The 21,701-nt window shown below is 40.2% G+C and overlaps 3 protein-coding genes across 3 annotated transcripts; 1 reads left to right on the forward strand and 2 right to left on the reverse strand.

The window, feature by feature from the left end:
• Positions 1 to 988: 988 nt before the first annotated feature.
• Positions 989 to 4,173, forward strand: LOC132583523 (olfactory receptor 5J3-like). The gene is made up of 2 exons (XM_060255150.1): positions 989 to 1,006; positions 3,226 to 4,173. The coding sequence occupies exons 1-2, from the start codon at positions 989 to 991 to the stop codon at positions 4,171 to 4,173; spliced, it is 966 nt and encodes a 321-aa protein (XP_060111133.1).
• A 2,969-nt stretch (positions 4,174 to 7,142) lies between these two features.
• Positions 7,143 to 8,114, reverse strand: LOC132583524 (olfactory receptor 6F1-like). The gene has a single exon (XM_060255151.1). It carries the CDS (start codon positions 8,112 to 8,114, stop codon positions 7,143 to 7,145), a length of 972 nt encoding a protein of 323 aa, XP_060111134.1.
• An 8,171-nt stretch (positions 8,115 to 16,285) lies between these two features.
• Positions 16,286 to 17,230, reverse strand: LOC132583525 (olfactory receptor 6B9-like). Its single transcript, XM_060255152.1, has one exon. It carries the CDS (start codon positions 17,228 to 17,230, stop codon positions 16,286 to 16,288), a length of 945 nt encoding a protein of 314 aa, XP_060111135.1.
• Between the last annotated feature and the right edge of the window lie 4,471 nt (positions 17,231 to 21,701).

The raw sequence follows: 21,701 nt of genomic DNA on the forward strand, positions 1-21,701 counted from the left end.
CACCAGGCAGGCAAGTCACCATACGGTCAGTATATGGTTTTGCCACCCAGCTGTCTACTTGCCTAAGGATCGAATCACCAGCTACCAAGAACCCCACCCTCCCCTGCCCAGGGATGGTTCCTTGGCTTGAAAGGATACCCACTCAGCAACTGAAGAAGAGGTCCCTTCTGAGGGCACATTCCCCTTGTCCTTAGCATGGTGCCCTGACCCTCATGCTCCCTGGCAGCAACAGGGCTGCCATGTTCAGAGTGGGGCTCATCTAGCACGTCCCCGAGAGTCTTCTCCGAGTGTACTGTATTTGAAGGAGTGAGCATGCACATGAAACTTACACTCAGATTTAAACTTTGGTTTTCTTAAAAATGGTGTAACTTTCTACATACCTTGAGTCTGGCTCATAATTTGGAGTAAGTTTTTTCTGGACTGTATGACAATGTAAAGCCAGGCAGAACAATTTGGGACTACTTGCCTGATTTTCAGAATTAGTTATTAGGAACTGTAGCTCATGAAGTCCATAATGCTGTTCCCTGAGGCATGGTAGGCCAATGGTGAATACTGTCACGTTCATGACAAATACAAAGCTCTTCAGCTAATTCCCTTTGTAAGTCATGTGGAATGTCCACATGGACTGACACTCTGGTGACACTATTTTTCCTTGTAGAAAATAAAACACCTCACATCAATACACTAGAAAACATTTTTGCTTTCCCCAGGTATCAATCTGTCATGATATTGAGACACATACTTGATTATCATCTCAATGAATGCAGTAAGTATATGAACAAAAATATATGCAATCCATAGCAATTAAGATACTATTTCATGCAAAATTTCTTGACAGTCATGTTGTTAAGATGATTTCTTTAGCTAGTTGGATTAGTAGAATAATTTAAGGTGATAGATCTGTGTATTCACCACACATTGTCTAGTGTTTCTTCTTTAGCTTAAAAAGCAAAGGAAATACATGTTTTTTTTTAAAGTTATTATCAGTATGATAGAGATGACAATGGTAAGATTGAACAATTACGCTTGGTTGAAATCCCTTTTCAGTTATAGATTTAAATAAATCATTTGTGGGTGAGGATAGTAACTAGACCATTTTATGAAACACTGTCATATAAAACAGATATCAATGCTCAGGTCAGCCCAGGTGATGCTTTGCACTACAACCAGAGAAAACTTCATTGCTTAGTGATAGCATTAAGTACAGATTTATACTGGTCTGGGTACAAACATTGAAATCACCAACACCTTTCTCAAACCAATGCCGTAACTTTCAAACCAGATTGCCAATTAGGATTTTTTTTAATTGAGGCTTTATTTTTTTATTTTTCGTAAAACAGGCATTTTTGAACTACTACCATTTGACAAATTTCGTTCATTCATATATTTCTGGTGGCAGTAACTATTACACTTGCCCCTGCAACAGGGAGTACTTTTGCTAAATATGCTGTAGCTCTTTTTTATTATTATTATTGCCTTCAAGCCACAACTGATTTATGATAGTTTGGCAAGGTTTTCAAGTCAATAAAAATTCTGAGGTTGTTTGCCATTGCCTGCCTCCATACCAACCCTGTTATTTCTTGGTATCCTCCCATCCAGGCCTCGAATTCAGCAGGAGCTTACCGGAGCACAGCTCCTGAACTTTTCTGAGGGTTCCCTCTCCCCCCCCCCCACCTTGTCAATTGAATAGTAGGTGCAGCTGCATAACAATCCTTGGGTGAGCTTCACCACCTATTTTCCTACAAAGCGACCCCTGCTCCCATCCAAACCCTAATTGGGGTCCACCCTGCTTAGCTTCTGAGATTTGAAGAAACTGGGCTAGCTTGGGCTATCTAGGCCAGGAAATAGGTCATTTGTGTAGTCCTAAAATTTCCAAAATACTCCATCTTAGTGTTGTAGACTGAGGACAGGGTGCTATAGTTGAGGGAGCCATTGTAGGGGAGTGTTGTAATACTGTGTGAGCCATCCTGAACCCTGAAGATGAACTTGAATGAAAATCTTCTAGTTGTGAAAGCTTTAAAATTAGCAAACAATCATTGGTTACATGCAAAGAACTTCCATCAGACATTGTCACACAATATGCTGTCCTTAATACAACTGCATATACATAAAACATTTAGTCACTGTATAGACAACAGTCCACTGTGATAATCGATGCCAACACCAGTCATCTATATGGAAGAACATGGAGTCTAAACACAGATTCCTGGTTACTCTCCTACTTTTAAATAGTGATGTGGTCACTGTTGATAATGTAGGATGCAGTAAGATGGGGGTAATTATTCCATTTGCACTGCTCAATTTTATACACACACAATTCTTCATCCAGATAGAAATCTTCTCCCATGACTATATGCTTCTAGTTGCAATGATACAGCACTGATACAGCAAAGTAGGAAGCCAAAAAAAAAAAAAATACCAGAAGGAAAAGAAGAGACAATGTAGGGATACTGACAATCACTCAAACAATGTCTATTGCAATGAAGTTGCTATCCAGTAACTATTGTGTTACACACTGACACCACCACCACACTATTGAGATCCAGTTTGGTATAGTGGTTAAGAGCAGTGGATTGGACTATAATCTGGAGAACCAGGTTTGATTCCCTATTCCTACTTGGATCAGTTCTCTCAGAGCTGTTCTCTCAAGAACAGTTCTCTCACAGTTCTCTCAGCCCCACCTACCTCACAAGGTGTCTATTGTGGGGAGAAGAAGGGAAGGAGATTGTGAGCCACTCTGAGACTCCAAATGTGGCATAAATCCAGCTCCTCCTCCTCATATACAAAAAGCATAGTGATGACCAACCATCTCCACTAACTGGTAGGCACAGCCTACACATCTCCTCCTCCTCAAAAGCTGCCATCTTTCCATAGGAGTCCCATTTGTCTACAGAGAGGAATGCAACAAAGGTTTTGTATAGCCACAGTCTCTAGCTTTCTTTCTGATAAGCATTTACATGTCCAGCGAGCTCACAAGGCAGCACATCATTCTTTTACCAGGCAAACAAATATAGCCAAAGAGTTAAAAAATAACTAATCTTAGCAATGGAAGAACAGTTCCTTGTTTGACTCAAAACTGCTTGTGGGCCTGTAAAGATTACAGTTAAACACTGGAATGTTCAGCAGCCATTTTTTTAAAAGGCTGAAAAGCTATTAGGTTTGCACAACAGACCCATCTTTGACAGCACATTATATAATTATGCTTTCATTGCTGTTTTTTTCTAGGTAAAACCCTTGATAAACCAAACAGTCATCACAGAACTCATCCTCCTGGGATTTGGGGATCATCCTGAACTGCAGATTTTTTTCTTCCTGCTATTTCTAGTAATTTACATCATTACCATGATGGGGAATCTTCTTATTGTTGTGCTAGTTGTGACTGACAGGCATCTTCACATTCCCATGTACTTCTTCCTGGGGAACTTGTCCTGCTTAGAGATTTGTTACACTTCAACCATCCTGCCCAGAATGCTAGTGAGTTTCCTGACAGGGAATAGAACCATTTCCATCCCAGGTTGTTTTGTACAGTTATATTGTTTTGGCTTTCTAGTGACTGCAGAAACTTGTCTCTTATCTGTAATGTCTTATGATCGGTATTTAGCGATTTGCAAACCATTCCAATATCAGTTCCTTATGAGTAACAAGGTATGTATCATTTTAGCTGCTGGTTCATGGATTAGTGGCTGTTTTTCAGTCTCAGTAGTAGTTGTATGGCTTTCACAGTTAACGTACTGTGGCATCAATGTAATTGACCATTTCTTCTGTGATTTTGTACCACTGAGCAAGTTGGCCTGTAGTGACATAACTCTGGTAATGGAGGTAGCCTTAATGCTGTGTTCTGTATTCACCTTACCTCCATTTCTATTGACCATAACATCTTACATTTGCATCATATCAGTTATCCTAAGAATCCCCTCAACCACTGGGAGACAAAAGACATTTTCCACCTGCTCCTCCCACCTTCTTGTAGTTACCATTTTCTATGGCACTTTAATGATTGTGTATCTCCTTCCAGAAGGCCCCTTACTGAAGGGTTCATCAAAAGTGTTCTCCTTTTTCTATGCTGTCATGACACCAATGATCAATCCCCTAATATATAGTTTGAGGAATAAGGAAGTGAAGGAAGCCTTGAGGAGGTGTACTTCAAAATTCTGGTCATCTCTCAGATTTTAGAAAATGTTCCTAGTAACTTCAGATGTTTTACAAACTGGCACAGTTGTGTGTATTTTGTTTTAATGGAATAGGGATATTAAATAGAAATAAAATTATATTCTTACTGTGATACTATTTAAGAAATAACACTTCTCATCATTTGTTGTTGTTGTTTTAAAAAAACCTGCTGAGCCAGTATGCCTGTCTAGTTCCTATACTCTGGTTGTCCAGTGCAAAGCACAATGTGTCAGGTTCACTCTGCCAGTTATAGCCTAGGAAATCCTAGATGCAAGATGAAATGGAAAGTTCAAAAAGAGTACATCTTTTTTATGCCTCCACTCTTGACTCCATGTCCTGAACTGAATAGTCTTGACATCTGCTTCTATAGGATATGACATCTGACAACTCATGTCCTGAAATAATATGTCTAGAAGATGACAAAAACCTCATGGATGTAGGAAGGACTGCAAAAAGTTTCAGGAAAGCCTAGGTTAATAAGAATTAAGAGCCCCCCCCCACCTCCTTTGCTACTTCTCTGACCCAGAGAAGAACATAGATCTATTTTCGCCAAGGTCAAGTTAGCCACTGCCTGTAGAATGTGGGGAAAGGAAAATTCACACAGATATTTTAATGCCTTTCATTAAATATTTTCTGTTTAATAAAATACATCTGTAAGAAAAGAATTTCACCATTTCCACAAACCTTTCTTGTAATAAAAAAACAATTTAATTAGTCCTGCCCTTTCATACTTACATACCAATGTAAGTATTGGTAATATTCATATTGGTAATGATATGGTAATAAACATACACTAATAACTTGACAACTTGTGTGCCATCAAATTGCAACTGACTCATGGTGACCCCAGCACCTAGAGCAGGGATGTTGAACTCATTTGTTATGAGGGCCAGATCTGACATAAATTAGACCTCATCAGGCCAGGCCAGTTATCAGAGATATAAACTTAATAAAGGACACAGACAAACACAATTAAATATTTTTTTAAAAAAAAAACTTAAAATGTGCTTAAAACATCACTCATTGGTCTTAAAGGTGCTTTCTTTGTTTCTCTCCCATGGAATCCAGGGAGCTGAACAAAGGAAGCTCTGGGTCTTTCCTTCCTTCCCCAGGGGACCAGGAGGGGGAGAAATCTCAGCCAATAAAATGAAGAGAGGCCTGGTTCAGTAGCTCTGCTGTGCGATTGAGAGAACCTGCCAAAGCAAACCATTCCTCCCCCCTTCCTCCCCAATGGAGGCGCCTCAGCCAATGGAGAAAATAGAGCCTTTGCACTGTAGCTCCTATGTGATTGAGCAAGTCTGGCAAAGCAAGCTGTGATGCAGAAAAAAAGCAAGAGAGAGGGAGAAGGAAGCAGATGACAGAGAGTTGCTTGGGGTCTGATAGGAGCCCTCCTGGGGCCTGGTTAAGTCCCTGGGCCACATGTTTGACACCCCTGACCTAGAGATTTTGAGGCAAGACATGCTCAGATGGTGGTTCGCTATTGCCTTCCTCTGCATAGCTGTGCCAGTATTTCCTTGATGTATTCCCATCCAAGTACTAACTATGGCTGATCCTATTCATCTTCCAAACTCTGTCAAGATCAGGGTAGTGTGAATGAGAGACCCCTAATTTCAGTTATATACGAACATCATAATCACCCGTCTGGTTGCCAGGGTGCCTGGAGTTTCAACTCACACACATCTGCTGTGAAATGTGGGTTTTACCTACCATTTTATAATAGACTAATGTGAATACTAACAGCCTCAGCATTACAACAGCACTCTATATCTCTGGAAGAGTGCTACCCAGAAGTACAGATGGGTTCCCAGCCGCTCTGTGCATGCACCATCTCAGCCGTTGCAGTGGAAGAAGTCGCGCCACCAGGAACTGTCCAGGCAAATGGTTTCCAGCCTTGTCCATGAAAGCCATGTTAGTAGGCTAACATCATCAGCAACCATTTTCCTGCACTGCCAGACTCTATGAAAGAGAAGTGAGAGGCTCACGTACTCAACAGCTGTTTCAAACATCTACATAAGGCAATCACGCTTAACTAGGCGTGGATCCTGCTGGACCGCCCAAGTCTTTGTCAAATGGAACTTTAGATAAAGGATGGTGCCAGCCAGAAGAGCAAGAAGAGGAAGACCATCTTCACCCAGAGCCAGAGTTCTTTGTGTAGATTGGGTGTCGCCTTAGGTACCAATTTGGCCCTCTATTGTCACTTTTAGATAAGCTTGTATGACTTGTTTTAATCACCTCCGTCCACCCATACCTGGCCCAAACTGTCATTCTGGAGCCTTCTCTTTTCTGAGGTAATGTACCATGTGGTACCGCATCATGTCCAATCTGACCCAGTGTCATAATCCCCTGGACCTCCTACTCCCTAAGGGTTCAAGGTAGTCCTTATAACCTCTGACCCAACTCCCCACACATGCGTATCTGGCAGTACCCTCACCCTGCTGTTTAGATACACCTCCGATACCTGATCAGTTGAGGGTCATCTCCCCCACTCCCTTTTTTGTTGCCATTGGAGCCTTTCTCGAAGACTATGATAGGTAATTACTACCCTGTTTGTCTACCCGTGTGTATACCCCTGTCTATTTCAAACCTATTTTCATTTGGACTATATGTGTGTTGTGTGATTTTATACCCTTGTATGTTTGCCTTTATTCTATAATACGCCCCCCCCCCATTATTAGACCAAATCTCCTCGTCATTGGGTGATTTCCAAAGCAGACACCTTCTGTATATACAGATTCTCAAGATCTCGCTAAAGCCTGATTGCCCAGCACAGTAAATTCCCCAGAACCCTATTTTTAGGGCAATTCAGGTAACAGTAGGCTGAGCTAGCTGTCTGCTACCTATACAACAAGCTGAAATTAGTTGTATATCACTCTGACACTGTTTTTGCCAAAGGATTCTGGGAGCAGTAGCTGGGTAAAGGTGATTAAAATAGTGTTGGACTTTCTCTCTTGCCTGTATAATGCCACTTTTTTCTACCAGCAAACCATGATTACAGTTCCAATGTTCTTCACAAACACCTGCTTCCTGATCACCAACTTCTTCAGAGCTTCCTTAACCTCCTTGTTTCTTAGGGTATAAATTATTGGATTCAGAAGTGGGGTGACTACTGCATAAAAGACTGATGCCACTTTGTCCAGTTCAGAAGCAGTAGGGGAGATCGGCCGTACATATATAAAGATGACTGTGGCATAGTAAATGACCACCACAGTGAGGTGAGAGCCACAAGTTGAAAATGCCTTCTGCCTCCCACTGGCTGAAGGGATATGGAGAATGGTGGAGATGATGAAGGTGTAGGACACCATAGTGAGCAAACAGGTGCTGAGGATGACCATGGAGGCCAGCACTGTCACAAGTGTTGAGCTGAGAAAGGCAGCACCACATGATCGCCTCAGCAGGGGCCCAGCATCACAGAAGAAATGGTGGATTTCCTTAGGCCCACAGAATGAAAGCTGAGAAATAAGGACAATAGGAACCAAGGGGGCAAGAAATCCAGCCACCCAGGCTGCTGTCACCATCCAGGTACTTATTTGCAGAGTCATAAGTGTTGGATAATGCAGAGGACGGCAGATAGCCAAGTAGCGGTCATAGGCCATAGTTGCTAACAAGAAACATTCAGTGGAGCCCAAGGCAAAGAAAAGGTAAAGCTGGGAGATGCAGCCTGCCACAGAGATAGTACTCTCACCAACCAGGAAACTTTCTAGCATCTTGGGCACAGTGGACGTTGTGTACCAAATCTCCATGAAGGAGAAATTACCCAGGAAGTAATACATGGGACGCTGAAGTTTATGATTTGTCTTAATGACTGAGATGATGATTACATTGGCAGTTACTGTGAGAATATAGGTGACCAAGACTAGCATGAAGGACAGAATGCGGATCTGTGGAGAAGCAGAAAAGCCCAGGATGATAAAACCCTTTACCACAGTTCTGTTGGCCGATTCCATACCAACATCTTCTCTGGCCAGTGAAATTGTGAAGAAGGAGGAAAAGAAAAGGGAAGGAAAACAACATTAATATTGTCAAGCTAGTGATTAATTGGCATGCTGTATGTCTTGTATTTGTTATAGGGACTATCTGATGGTTGATCATTAGGTGCTATTTTTGTCTGATAGATACACACTGTGAATATTCCCATCTCTCTTCTGTGTTATTGTTATCACTTTGTTCATCAAACATGTTCACAATAATGTGCTTACATCTTCACCATTTCATTTAAAACCCACAATGCTAAATTAGGCTGAAGCAGAGTGACAGACCCAAGGTTGTCCATTGAGTTTCATGGTTGAGCCGAAGTTTGAGCCCAGGTGACCCCAGACTTACAGCAATTCTGGTAACCCCTATACCAGGGGTGGCCAACGGTAGCTCTCCAGATGTTTTTTGCCTACAACTCCCATCAGCCCCAGCCATCAGCCATGCTGGCTGGGGCTGATGGGAGTTGTAGGCAGGCAAAAACATCTGGAGAGCTACCGTTGGCCACCCCTGCCCTATACCACGCTGGTTACCATTGGTAAGACATCCATAGGTGTGTGTGATTGGAATAATGACCGCCAATATTTACTAGAGCGAGTCTGATTTTTTTGCAATCATGAGTCTTGCAGCATATTAAAGACATACTTTAAACAATTCTAGCATGAACTTTGGTGGAAAAGAGCTCACTTCATCAGATGCATTTCATTTTAGGAATTTCATGTGAATGAAAAACAGAGAGGGAGAAAGAGGGAGAGAGAGAGAGAAACATTTGAAAAATGGGGAAATTTTAAAGGTAAATGTAGTCCCCTGTGCAAACACCAGTCGTTTCCAACTCTGGGGTGACATTGCATCATGACGTTTTCATGGCAGACTTTTTTACGGGGTGGTTTGTCATTGCCTTCCCCAGTCATCTACACTTCCCCCACAGCAAGCTGGGTATTCATTTTACTGACCTCGGAAAGATGGAGGGCTGAGTCAACCTACCTGAACCCAGCTTCTGCCAGGATCAAACTCAGGTCGTGAACAGAGAGCTCAGACTGCAGTACTGCAGCTTCACCACTCTGCGCCACAGGAAAAATTTACAAAACAGCAAAATAAGACTGAACAGACAAGAAATATAACAATATGTTTTCAAATTAGGGATTGGAGCAATGCAAGTAGACAACAAAGAACAAATGTATGCTTTATCTAAAAGATTTCATGCTTTATGCAGCAGTTGTGCCTGCTATAGATGTTCAAAGTCACTCAAGTATTCCCCATATAAAATATTTAATGTGAAAGGGGTGGATGCATTTTCCAAAAACACTTGAGCAGACACCCTAAGGAATCTACTGTCTTTTTTTTTTTCTTGATGTGCACTGTGAATGTGCATTGGGGCTGTTAGATCACAACTAATCCACAAATGTTTTCTCAGATTTCAGCCTTTTAATACACAAATCAAATATAAAGTATGAACTTGGAAGAAAAAAAAGGCTTTTTAAAGGCTTTTTGAATTAAATGTATCCTGTCTATCTTATATATTGCAGAGTATTAAGATTTTTTTGTACCTTCATACCATCTCTGTCTCCTAGTACAGCTGTGTTTTCACAACCACTTTAAAGAATAAGTTAGAGTAAAGGGAAGGTCCATTATGATATCTTATGAAAATAATATAATATGCAGTGTTCCCTCTAAGCTGAGTTAGCATGAGGTAGCTCACAGATTTTTGTCTTAGCTCAGGAAAGATGACCCCAGAGCACAATAATTGATGCAGTAGCTCACAATTTTAATGCCAGCAGCTCACAAAGTAGAATTTTTGCTCACAAGACTCTTCATCTTAGAGGGAACATTGATCATATGTGCAGCTTTGTGGGAAAAACTGCTTGAAAGCATATAAAGTAAGCCCTTGTAGAGCAACTGATTGACTCATGCAGTTGCTTCTATGACTTTTCATTATAATGAGGGAGGAAGAGAGGAAGGGGCATATCTATCAACAGAGCCTTGCTTTTTATTTTACTTTGAATAATAGGATACATCCTCTTTCACTTACTATACTAAAAAAAAAAATCCACCCCCCCCCTTGTGCTTTAGAAGTTATTTTTTAATGTGCATGCAAATGAAAGAAGATGGTTGAACACTGAAGAGCTATGCTGTATCAGGCAACCAAAGAGTTTTCCAGATAGATCCAGGTGGGCAACCATGTTGGTCTGAAGCAGTGGGACAAAGCAGAAGTCAAGTAGCACCTTTAAGACCAACAAACTTTTATTCAGAATGTAATGCATGCACATGAAAACTTACATTCTGAATAAAAGTTTGTGGATCTTAAAGGTGCTACTTGACTTTTTGCTTTGTTCTAAAGATCTGTCCAGTTCAGCATCCAGTTTCTTACAGACGCCAGCCAAATGCTTCAGTTTATGATACAGGGCATTTATTTATTTGCTTCCTTTATACCCTGCCTTTCTCCACCCAAAGGGACTTATATCATTATCCTCCTCTCCATTTTATCCTTACAACAACTCTGTGGGATACCTTAGACTGAGAATATGTAGCTAGCCAAGGTCACCAGCAAGCTTCCATGGCAGTGTGGGGAACTGAACCTGGGTCGCCCAGATCTTCATCTGACATTTTAACCACTATATCACTCTTTACTCATCACTATGTTCAGCTATTCAGAGCTACATGGCTATTGAACACACATGTTCCATTTAGCTCTAATAACTAATGGATCTATTTTTCATGATTTTTTTTCAAACGCCATTTTAAAGGCATTTACATTATGGCCCATCATATCTCATGGTAGTGAATTTCATAAGACAGTGGTATATTGGGTAAACATTTTATCTCTTTTTAATCTATATAAATTGCAGGTTTTTTAAGTATACCATTCATCCTAGTCGATTTGTTTTGTTTTTTTAATTAAAAAATAGTTCTCAAACTCTTAGCCTTTTCTTTGTAAAGGAAGTGTTCCAGCACCTTGATCCATGAGAGCCAAACCAATTTCCCACTAGCCTTATGCTGCTTTCACTCTGCTCTTCTCAGCGGGGATTCTGTCAGATTTCACACTGTCTTCCCCAGAGCTGCAACTTCCTCCACCTTTAGATCCTCTAAAAACTAGTTTCTGTTTGCTGCATGAAAAAGGAGAAGCTAGTTGCAGCCCTGGGTCAGATAGTGTGAAATCCAACAGAAGACCTGCTGAGAAGAGGAGTGTGAAAGCATGCATAAGGCTAGTGAGAAACTGGTCACATTAGCGCTTAAGAGCAGTGGACACTAATCTGGAGAACTAGGTTTTATTCTTCACTCCTTCACATGAAGCCTGCAGGAGACCTTGGGCCAGTCACAGTTCTCTAAGATTTCTTTCATTCCCACCTGCCTCACAAGGTGTCTGTTGTGGGGAGAGGAAGGAAAAGTGATTGTAAGCCACTTAAAAAGTAGAGAAAAGTGGAGTATTGAAACCAACTCTTCTTATTCTTCATTCTTGTAGTTGCCCTTTTCTAACACTGCTCAACTCTGAACATTCATTTGTATGTGTTATGTTTATTTAAATAATAAAACAGTATATATAATGAAACTTGATATTGAAGATTAATGTGTTATCATTAAATACACACTCTCACACACAAACATACATACATAGTCACCTTCAGAAGAGAGTAAACATCCTTGGGATGCAAAAATAATGCAATCCAGGTGCCAATCACTAGATTAGTATTATGATTTCAACAGCAAAATCCTTAAAGAAATAGTCTGATATAGCTTGCTGTTGAAGTTCTAATTTCCAAATGCTTCATAAAATCATTACATTTTTGGCAAACAATTCCAAAGGTGGTCTACCTGTTTGCCCACTTACTCTTATCTCTTTTTATTGCCTTCTTTTCTTAAACCTAAAATTTCTCAGCATGATGCTGATTTCTTACAATCCAAGCCATAGAAAATGTGCAGCATTATTTGCTGCTGCTATTTCAACTGAATCTTTCTGCACACGGGAGACCTAACCCATATTCCAGAGCAAAAACCTGTGGGATATGTTCACTAACAATCAATTATTTAAACACACCTTGTGCATCTGTGGGAGTTTTCTATCCTCAAGTCATAAATCTGCTTTATCTAGCTTGAAGAGATGTGACTCAAATACTCAAAACAGCAGACAGGAACAATGCTGAAGTCATTAATTCCTCTTGGGATCTTGTCTTCTCCCAGATATGATCCTTGGACTGATTTTCAGTGTTCATGTTTTTAAAAGTTAATCTCTGTTACTTTTATTTATAACTCTCTAAGGGAAAGCATATGGACAGTATTCTATTCAATTGTTCACTGAAATTGGACAAATATAATGTTGAGGACTGGATACCCTGTTCTACATCCTCTTATGTACCAGGGCTTAAATGCTCCAAAGCAGTGGGCCTTTTTGTTTGAGAAAATGGTGTAAGAGCATAAAGCATATGCCCTTCATGATTCAATTGTTCCATTTCATGTTTTGCCCCTCAGCTGATTTTTGCTACTAATTTATTTACCGGAGGTTCTACTCATTCATCCCCAACATCCTGTGTAGTTTTCCTCTGGGAGGCAAATCTGCAAAGCTTCTTTCCAAATGGGTGAATGGCTTAAGATATATCTGAGAAGCTCTACACTCAAATTATAAATTGTAAAATTATATATTAGCTATATCTGGTAGATCAGACATACCAAGTTGCCTTAGGTTCTGGGTGTTCTCCATTCCAAGAAACATGAAGGGACTTTAGTATTTTTGCAAGCCTCCAGGTAGGACCTGGAGATCTTCCACTTTTACAACTTATCTCCAGCTGGCAGAGAACAGCTCCCCTGGAGAAAATGGCATCTTTGAAAGGTGAACTCTATGGCATTGTACCATGCTGAGGCCCCTCCCTTCCTCAAACCCTACCGTCTCCTGGATCCACCACCCAAAGTCTCCAGGTATTTAACAACACAGACTTGGCAACTCTAGATTTTAGATTCAAGAGTGGCATGAAGTGGGGGATTTTGGTGATATCTTTTTCCCTCCTATGATTGAGATGGAGAAATTGTTGCTGATATTTCAACACAGGTAAGGGAAATAAGATGGATGTAAGACCAAGAAAATTTGGCCCCGCCCCAGCCGCAAAAGCGGCTGTGCGCCCTGGGGTTGCTTTTTGCAGCCCCGGCAGGATGCAGAGGCCTCGTTCCCGGGCATCTGGGTGTTCTTGTTGGGCGGGGCTGGGGCTATAAATAGCCTCACCCCGCCTCTCCCTGTGCAATTCCAGGGAGCTTTTGGCCCACCCACCCACCCTGCAGTAGTACAGGTTTCCACTGGTCACCTTATTAGGGGCCAGGTAGGAATTTTTTCACTCTCACCTAATTGGCCACTGGTGGGGTGTTTTTCGCCTACCTTGTACTGCAAGTAGTGGTGTGGCAGTTAGGGAGGTAGGTAATTTGGTCACTTGGCGGAATGAGCAAGGGGTTTAGACCTTACCGGTGAGCACCCAGGCCTAGCACCTGTGTTGTGCAGGCAATCCATAGGAAAGGCAGATGGGTTTTACGGCTCAATGTCATGGAATACGGATTGGATTTCATGCCTCCCCTTGGTCGCCTCCTTCTGGTGATAGCGGCAGGGGTAAGGGGAGGGCATGTGTGGTCTGCCGGCCTGGTTCTAGCCACATTAGTATGGCTAGGCTGGGGGCAGGGTGGCTCGCCCTTTCATAGGACTTGGCGGGGTCAGGAGAAGATCTCAGGGCTCGTCCTATTGCTGTTACCTTGCCATGTTGAGTTGTAGTTAATAAAGTGGCCTGTTTTTCCCAACATTCTTGTCTGCCTCTTTATTCCAATGGGGATGCAATTAATAGCGCAATCCTAACCCTTCTAACCCCATTGAAGTAAATTGATTTAGCATGATGTAATTTTGTTTTGGATTGCACTGTAAATCCATCATGTGTTTCTTTGTACAGATGCATATTACTTAAAAATGTATACCATACTTATTTTGTGTGTTTGTAGATATGTACATCCAGGCCTCATTTTGGGCAGGAGCGATGCTCTGGAACCTCTAAATTTATTTTGCTCTTTCTCCCCACCCCCCCACCCCTAAAAAAATGCTTCTGGGCTCCATTGTTCAAACCCCGCTCAGAAAATTTTGCTGAACTGTAAGATTTGACAAAGTTTCTAGTATTTCCCCCACCCACACACACACACACAAAATATGTGAAAATAACCAATATATATATAAAGCAGACATATGGTAATTTTCATCATGCCACCAAGGCCACATAGGAGAAATTAATTTAAAAAGTATGATGAGAGTAAGGTTTTATTATGACAATTATAATTCAAGAAGTATTTTAAGGTAGATGCTGAGCTGATATAATTTAGTACATCTTCCAGTGTTGTCAGGGGTGTATGGCATATGCAAATGAACTCATAACTATGCAAATAAGTTGTGCTGATGTGCCCCTGCATCCCTTTTTCTATGGAATGACCCCTGTGTACATCTAAATACATATATTTACGTGCTAAACATGGTAGGCAAGTGGTACTGGGTTACTGGTGGAGGTTTTTTTTTTTTTAAAGCCCCAAGAGAGAGTAGTTTGGAGCATAGAATCAGAGGAGAAGAGGCACTTAAATCTTCCCTTCTCACTATTTTCCTGCTCCTCAGCTGGATTTCTCCCATCAATTGGTTTAGAATTTCTATCACATCTCAAAAACATTCCTTCCATATCTCCTGCAAGAACAAATGCACATTTTAAACAATGGGAAGAAGACTGCTAATGGAAGACATCAAATTATGAAAAACTTGGCTCTAGTTCAAGAATATGAGATTTTGTTTTTTACTACACTTTTTGTAGAAAAAGCCCAGCTGGAACTCATTTGCATTTTAGGCCACACACCCTGATGTCACAGTTGTTTTTCACAGGGCTTTTTTGTAGAAAAAGCCCAGCAGGAACTCATTTGCATATTCATTCACACACTCTGATGCCAAGTCAAACAGAACTGCATTTCTGTGCTTTCCTGCTCAAAAAGCCCCCCGGTGCTGCAATGCTAGAAAATAGGAAAGGAAAGGAAAGGAAAGTTCCCCTGTGCAAGCATCAGTTGTTTTTGACTCTGGGGTGACGTTGCTTTCACAATGTTTTCACGGCAGACTTTTTACGGGGTGGTTTGCCATTGCCGTCCCCAGTCTTTTACACTTTCCCCCCAGCAAGCTGGGTACTCATTTTACCAACCTCGGAAGGATGGAAGGCTGAGTCAACCTTGGGCCGGCTACCTGAACCAGCTTTCACTTTGATAGAACTCAGGTCGTAAGCAGAGAGTTCAGATCACAGTACTGCAGTACTGCTGCTTTACCACTCTGTGCCACAGGGCGCTATGCTGGGAAATAAGGACCTACCAAATTGCTGTGGTCAAACCAAATAGCTGTGTTGTTGAGCCACACCAAATTGCTGTGGTCAAACATACAGTATGACTCACAAAGTAAATATCGATTGTAGATCGCCATTTCATATAGGGAAAATGGTCCATGAAAAGGCTGATCTCCCTCCCCCCTATATTTTTCTAATGATTTCATACGCTTGGTATGAAAGAAGCTTGGGAGCTTTCGGTCATGGAACTCCCAGAGTCACATGCACTTGGGCCCTTTCTCCGCTTTTCAAAAGCATCACTTTTTTAATACTTTCCACATACTATTGCTTAAATACAACTCTAGGTGGGATCACAAAGTGGCCTCTTACATTCAGATTTCAAAATATTGCTATTTTCAGATTTAAAAATAAAACTGTAGACCATTTGCAGTGCTTCTAGTAACATGAATACCAGAGGGAAGGGAAAGTAAATTGGCTACAGTACCATATCTATGGCTCAATCAAGGAAATGAACACAATTCAATTGATAACACCCATCTCTAAATACATGTAAGCTATGTTGTCCACAGGAAGGAAAAGCATTTTATACAGAGCACAAGTAAGCAGTTTGTAGTATTTTCAAACAGCCTGAGAAATTTGGATATGCATAATACTACCATGCAATTGTTCTTCTTCAATTCACAGCTGATCTATGGTGACCCCAAAGGGTTTTCAAGCCAAGATATGTTCAGAGGTAGTTTCCCATTGCCTGTCACTGCAAATTTCCCCACAATCCTGAAAACATAGCACCTTATCTGTTGCACAGATGTGATAAAGGTCATACAACATTAGTCTATTTGTCTTGAAGAAGGCCCATTAATGGTTTTTCGAAGGGCATCCTTGAACTCCTGATTCCTCATGCAATATATGACTGGGTTAAGAAGTGGTGTTAGAACTGTATAGAGAACAGAAACAAGCTTGTTGGCGTTAACGTTAGTAAGAGCCCTTGGTCGAACATAGATGAAAACGGTGGCAGCAAAGAAAATGGTGACTACCAAAAGATGTGAGGCACAGGTGGAAAAGGCCTTTCGCTTCCCTTTGGCTGAAGGAATATGCAAGACAGTAGAGATAATGCAGGTATAAGAGGTGATTGTTACAATGAGTGGACCAATGATAATAAGCAAGGCCAGCAGGAAGTCAATGAGTTCAGCCAATGACAAGTCAGTGCAGGCTAGATTGAGAAGTGGGGAGACATCACAGAAGAAGTGGTTGACAACGTTGGGTCCACAGTAGCTCAAGCGTGAGATGAAGAAGGTCTTTCCTGTTGCTACAAAAAATCCACTTAACCATGAACCGATTGCTAAACGGATACAGAAATCTTGACTCATTATGGCAGGATAACGCAAAGGGCTACAGATGGCAACATAGCGGTCATAAGCCATAACTGTTAGGAGGGCACACTCTGTGCATGCCAGAACCAGAAAGAAGAAGAGCTGGGCCATGCAGCCTGTAAAGGAAATATCCATCTTCTGTGTAACAAAGCCTGAAAGCATCTTGGGGACAGTGACTGAGACATACCAGATCTCCAGGAAAGAAAAATTTCCCAGGAATATATACATAGGTTTATGAAGCTTGATGTTCACCCAGATTAGTACAATGATGATCAAATTCTCCAACACTGTTAGGGTGTAGGAAACCAGAAAAAGTGTGAATAAAAAGTGCTGCAGTTTTAAACTTCCTGGAAACCCCACCAAAATGAAAACTGTCACATGTGACTGGTTTGCCAGGTGCATCTTGGATAACTTACTGATGTTGCAGAACTGAAAAGAATATTCAAAGGGAAGATATTATAACCCTATCCATATTGAATGTTCAAAATCAAACAACATTCTAAATCAAATGCTATATAAAATTATAGCCAATTGTATGTTTATTAAGAAGCCCAGTTTTTGTAACATCTCATTTTTAAAAAAATTAGGCCTACATTGAAAGGTGAAAAGCTGTGTAAGTATGTCAACCAGAACAATATAAATAGGATTCAGAATTTTCTTCATCCAAATTCCTCTGCAGATTTGGAATTCCTAATTGCTCCAATTGTTTCTGAAGTGAAAAACTTTAGGAATTCCAATTGTTCTGCTTTTGTATGGAGAATTTTGCAGTTTCTGCTGAAGAGGGGCGTCGCTGCCGATTAAGGTCAGTGCGAAAACGCCCTAGGAATTCCAATTGTTCTGCTTTTGTACAGAGAATTTTGCAGTTTCCTTTTATGATCCACATATTTTCCCATCCATCCATCCAACCATCCGTCCATCCATTCATCCATCCACCCACTCATCTGTCCCCCTCTTTCTTTCTATAAAAGAGTAATTGATATTTTCTGTGCATTTTCTATTTTCTGTGAATAAAAAGTGCTGTGTTTAGGAGAAATTTGGGGGGTGGGGAGGTCACTCTTTACCATTAGTACATAGATATGCGACGCTGAAACTATGCTTCTGACCTGGCACTGGGTTGGGGAGGAGAATATTATTACAATTCAAAATTCCTGGTAGTTTGGCCTCTTTTCCCATACTCATGAGACAGCATGAGCTGCTGTTATTTTGCAAATAGCACAATCAGGAGGCCCCCTTTGTTTCTAAAATGTGAAGTGTACAGCCATATAATTCTGTCATATTGCCTCTGACTGCTTCTTGGATGTTCCATGGAAACTTTATATAGCAGGGTGGCAGATTCTTTGACCATCCTGTGACCCCAGCTGATGCCCATATTTGTCATGGATATACTGATCTGAAGTCCAATAACTGAGACTCTAAGAGGAAAATATAATGACAATATTATATAAAATAGATACTAGTACATATGGAATAATAAAGGGGGGGGAGGAAGCAAGAGCAAAATGGTTAAAAGGGTTACAGAGAAACTATACACTGAGGGGTGGGGGAGGGAGAGAACAAGAAAAGGAATAACACAAGACAGTAAACAGAAATCACAGGGAAGATGGCCAAGTTTGGGAAGAAGCAATTGTTTAGAGTTAGAAAAGAAATTACAGGAGCTAAAGGAGAATGAATGATATCAACTTGGGATGCCAGCCTTTAGGTGGGACCTGGGGATCCCCTGGAATTACAGCTTATCTCCAGACTGCCAAGATCAGTTTCCATGGAGAAAATGGCTGCTTTGAAGGATGGATTCTATGGCATTATAACCCCACTGAGGTTTCTGGCCTCTCCAGATTCCATCCATAAATTTCTAGGAGCTTCCCAACCTGGATCTAGCAACCCTACATCCCCCTTCCCCTGCCAGTGGCCAGGGGGAACCTTGCAACCCTGTCAACTCAATCTGGTGTCATGACTAGGGGGGATTTCACTTCAGCCATGAAGTTCACTGAAAGACCTTGGGCCAGTCAGTCACCATCTCTCAGTATCATTTTCCCCCAAGGTTTTTTGTGAGGATAAAATAGAGGAGAATTTTAAAAAGACAGATAAATGTGAGTACAGAAATATAATTTTTGGGGTGTGTGTGTGTTAACAGCCATGCTTGTGTTGCAGAAAAGAAGCTCCTAAGTGTTTAGGAAACACTTGGCATAAACTCCATGAAAGAAAATAACAATGGCGTAAAATTAAGCATAATCACATACTGTCCCCAAAAGGTAACAATATATAAATGCCACCCCAATGACTGAAAAGTAAACAAAACAACCCAGCATTCAGATTCAGTTAGCTGGTAGAATTATTAGATAGATCCATCAAGACTGACCTAAAAGTGCATATAAATTTGGATGGGAGTTCATTAATGCTTGTGACATTGATTTAAAAGACAGTTTTAAAAGATACGATATAAGACAGAGACAAAAAAACCTCTACTATATGGTATAAGAAGAGATCACTGTTAAAAAAATTGATTAAAATTAGGCAACAGGAATCTTTCTGTAAAGCTTAAGCAAAGTTATTTCTGTACCCCACAGAGAACAAAGGCAGCTGTGGGCAGTGGCCTCCTGTCAAATTCACTGAAAAAAGGCAGAAGGCCTTAATAACAGTATAAAAATGGGGAAGCTACAAAATGGAAGACAGGAAGTTGTTTCCAAAACAGACTGAGGGGGAAATTAAATAGCATGTTCTACAAAAGCAGGAAAAAAGGTCTTTGAGACAGTTAACTGGAAACTAGATCTTTTTTAAAAAGTAAGAGGGTGCCAAATAACCATACTTGAGTGAAATGAAATAGTGTAAGCATTATGAAATTAAATTAGATTGGAATATTAAAGAGAATTTTAAACTATGAATAGGTGTATGTTTATTGAGCCAAAACTACGTATAAGGTAGAAAATAATCATATGACAGTTTGTTGAGAGTGTTGCTAGAGCACATAATTACTCCAACATGTTAAAATACCCAGATACCCACAGAGTGTCAGGCATATAGTCCATTTTGATGTCAATAATTTGGTGCATGTGTATCAGCGATAATGATCACCTGAAAATGCCAGGGGTGTAAAAGTGTTGCTCATTATGGAAACACCATATTCCAAGATTTTTAAAACATCTCTCAGCTGAGGAATCATTTCTTTCACTGAGTTCTTTCTGAGTTCATTTCTTTCACTGAGTTCATTGCAGAATGCTCACCAGGAAAAAGCACACATTCTTTTGTAGGAGTAAATTTAAAAATTCTACCAAAATATACATTGTTTTCAGATTCCAGAAATAAATAGGGTAACATAATATATATATAGTGAAAAATAGTTGATGCAATACTAAAATTAATATAGAATTCTATTTAATATATATAGGAAAAAGGGGGAGGATATAATAGAAATAGTAAAATGGGAATAATCTTGTCATTAAGGTTTTGTAAGTATTGATATACATTTGCTGTATCTAGCTATAAAAGTAATTCGTTGCCTATCACAAAATCAGATCATTCACATATTCTTCCCCAGATATGCAGATTAATCTGACCAAAAGAAAATTAGACCTCTATCCTACACACCCCAAATTTCCTGTGAGCATTAAATCTATTCTAAATTGACTAAAACAAAATGGGACACCTGCATCCAATATATTAAATTCCTTACAAGGACTGGATATATTCTAGGAGGCATGGAGTTGAGAGTTGTTGAGTTAACAGGGAAATGATGGAATGTTCTGAAGAATATATTTATTCAACTCATCCCTCCATTTTTTTAAAATGTAAGTAAAAGGAATAGGATTATAAGGAATAAAATAGGCATTGCTTTAAAGCAGAGGTTCTTACCAAGGACCATAATCCAATAGTACCAAATAATAGTGTAGGAGGAAGATATGCCTGACACTCTGTGGGTTTCTGGGTATTTTAACATGTTGGCGTAATTATATGCTCTAGCAGCACTCTCAACAAACTGTCATATGATTATTTTCTACCTTATATGTAGTTTTGGCTCAATAAACATACACCTATTCATAGTTTAAAATTCTCTTTTATATACTAATCTAATTTAATTTCATAATGCTTACACTATTTCATTCCACTCAAGTATATTATATGGTTATTTGGCACCCTGGTAGGAGGAAGGGTGAAAGAATTAGAGAACCAGTGATGCAGTAGAATGGGCACAGTGAAAAGGGGGACTAAGTAGATCATCTATGATCATCTATGCTACAAATCTTTAGTGAAAGAAAGGTTTCAGTTTACTTACATGGATGATGAAACCACAGAAAGTTGATTATTTCCAAAAGTTTGACCCAGAAACAGAGAAGTATAGACAGAAAAGCAAAGACAAAAAGGAGAAATGATTTATACCAAATGAAGTATAGAATAAAGGAATAAAAGAATGATTACAAAAAAAGGATGTATGCCATAGATGAAGAATAACACCTCTACACTGGATGAAGAACATGTTGAAGGTGGATGGTTGTGTATAAGAACATGAGAGACTGATATATATGGTTGTGAATCACACCACTGCTTTTGGAGATGTGCCAGTTATGAAACGACAATAAACATTTTAATGAACTGTTCTTGGCCTTAACTTATTTTCTCCCTCCTTCTTTTGTCTTACATCGGCTGGAGCAAACTTATACCTCTACAGCACACATTGAGAATCATCCTGTCAAAATGAGACATATATATTATAGACATATATATTAGACATATTATTGACCTATTGCTCTGTGTCTGTGTCCACATAGCAAATGTGTAAAGGGTAGTACAGAAAGAAGGAGGGGCAAATGTCACAAATGACACACACATGCACACCAAAGCACAGTGAAAAGCAACCAAGAACAAGGGGTCTCAAGTTGGG

The sequence above is a fragment of the Heteronotia binoei genome, chromosome 15, assembly GCF_032191835.1.
Source record: "Heteronotia binoei isolate CCM8104 ecotype False Entrance Well chromosome 15, APGP_CSIRO_Hbin_v1, whole genome shotgun sequence".
Classification (NCBI taxonomy): Eukaryota; Metazoa; Chordata; class Lepidosauria; order Squamata; family Gekkonidae; genus Heteronotia; species Heteronotia binoei.

What these genes read in the sequence shown, in the direction of transcription:
- LOC132583524 (XM_060255151.1), bottom strand. Translation starts at nt 8,114, where the DNA reads ATGGAATCGGCCAACAGAACTGTGGTAAAGGGTTTTATCATCCTGGGC.
- LOC132583525 (XM_060255152.1), bottom strand. Translation starts at nt 17,230, where the DNA reads ATGCACCTGGCAAACCAGTCACATGTGACAGTTTTCATTTTGGTGGGG.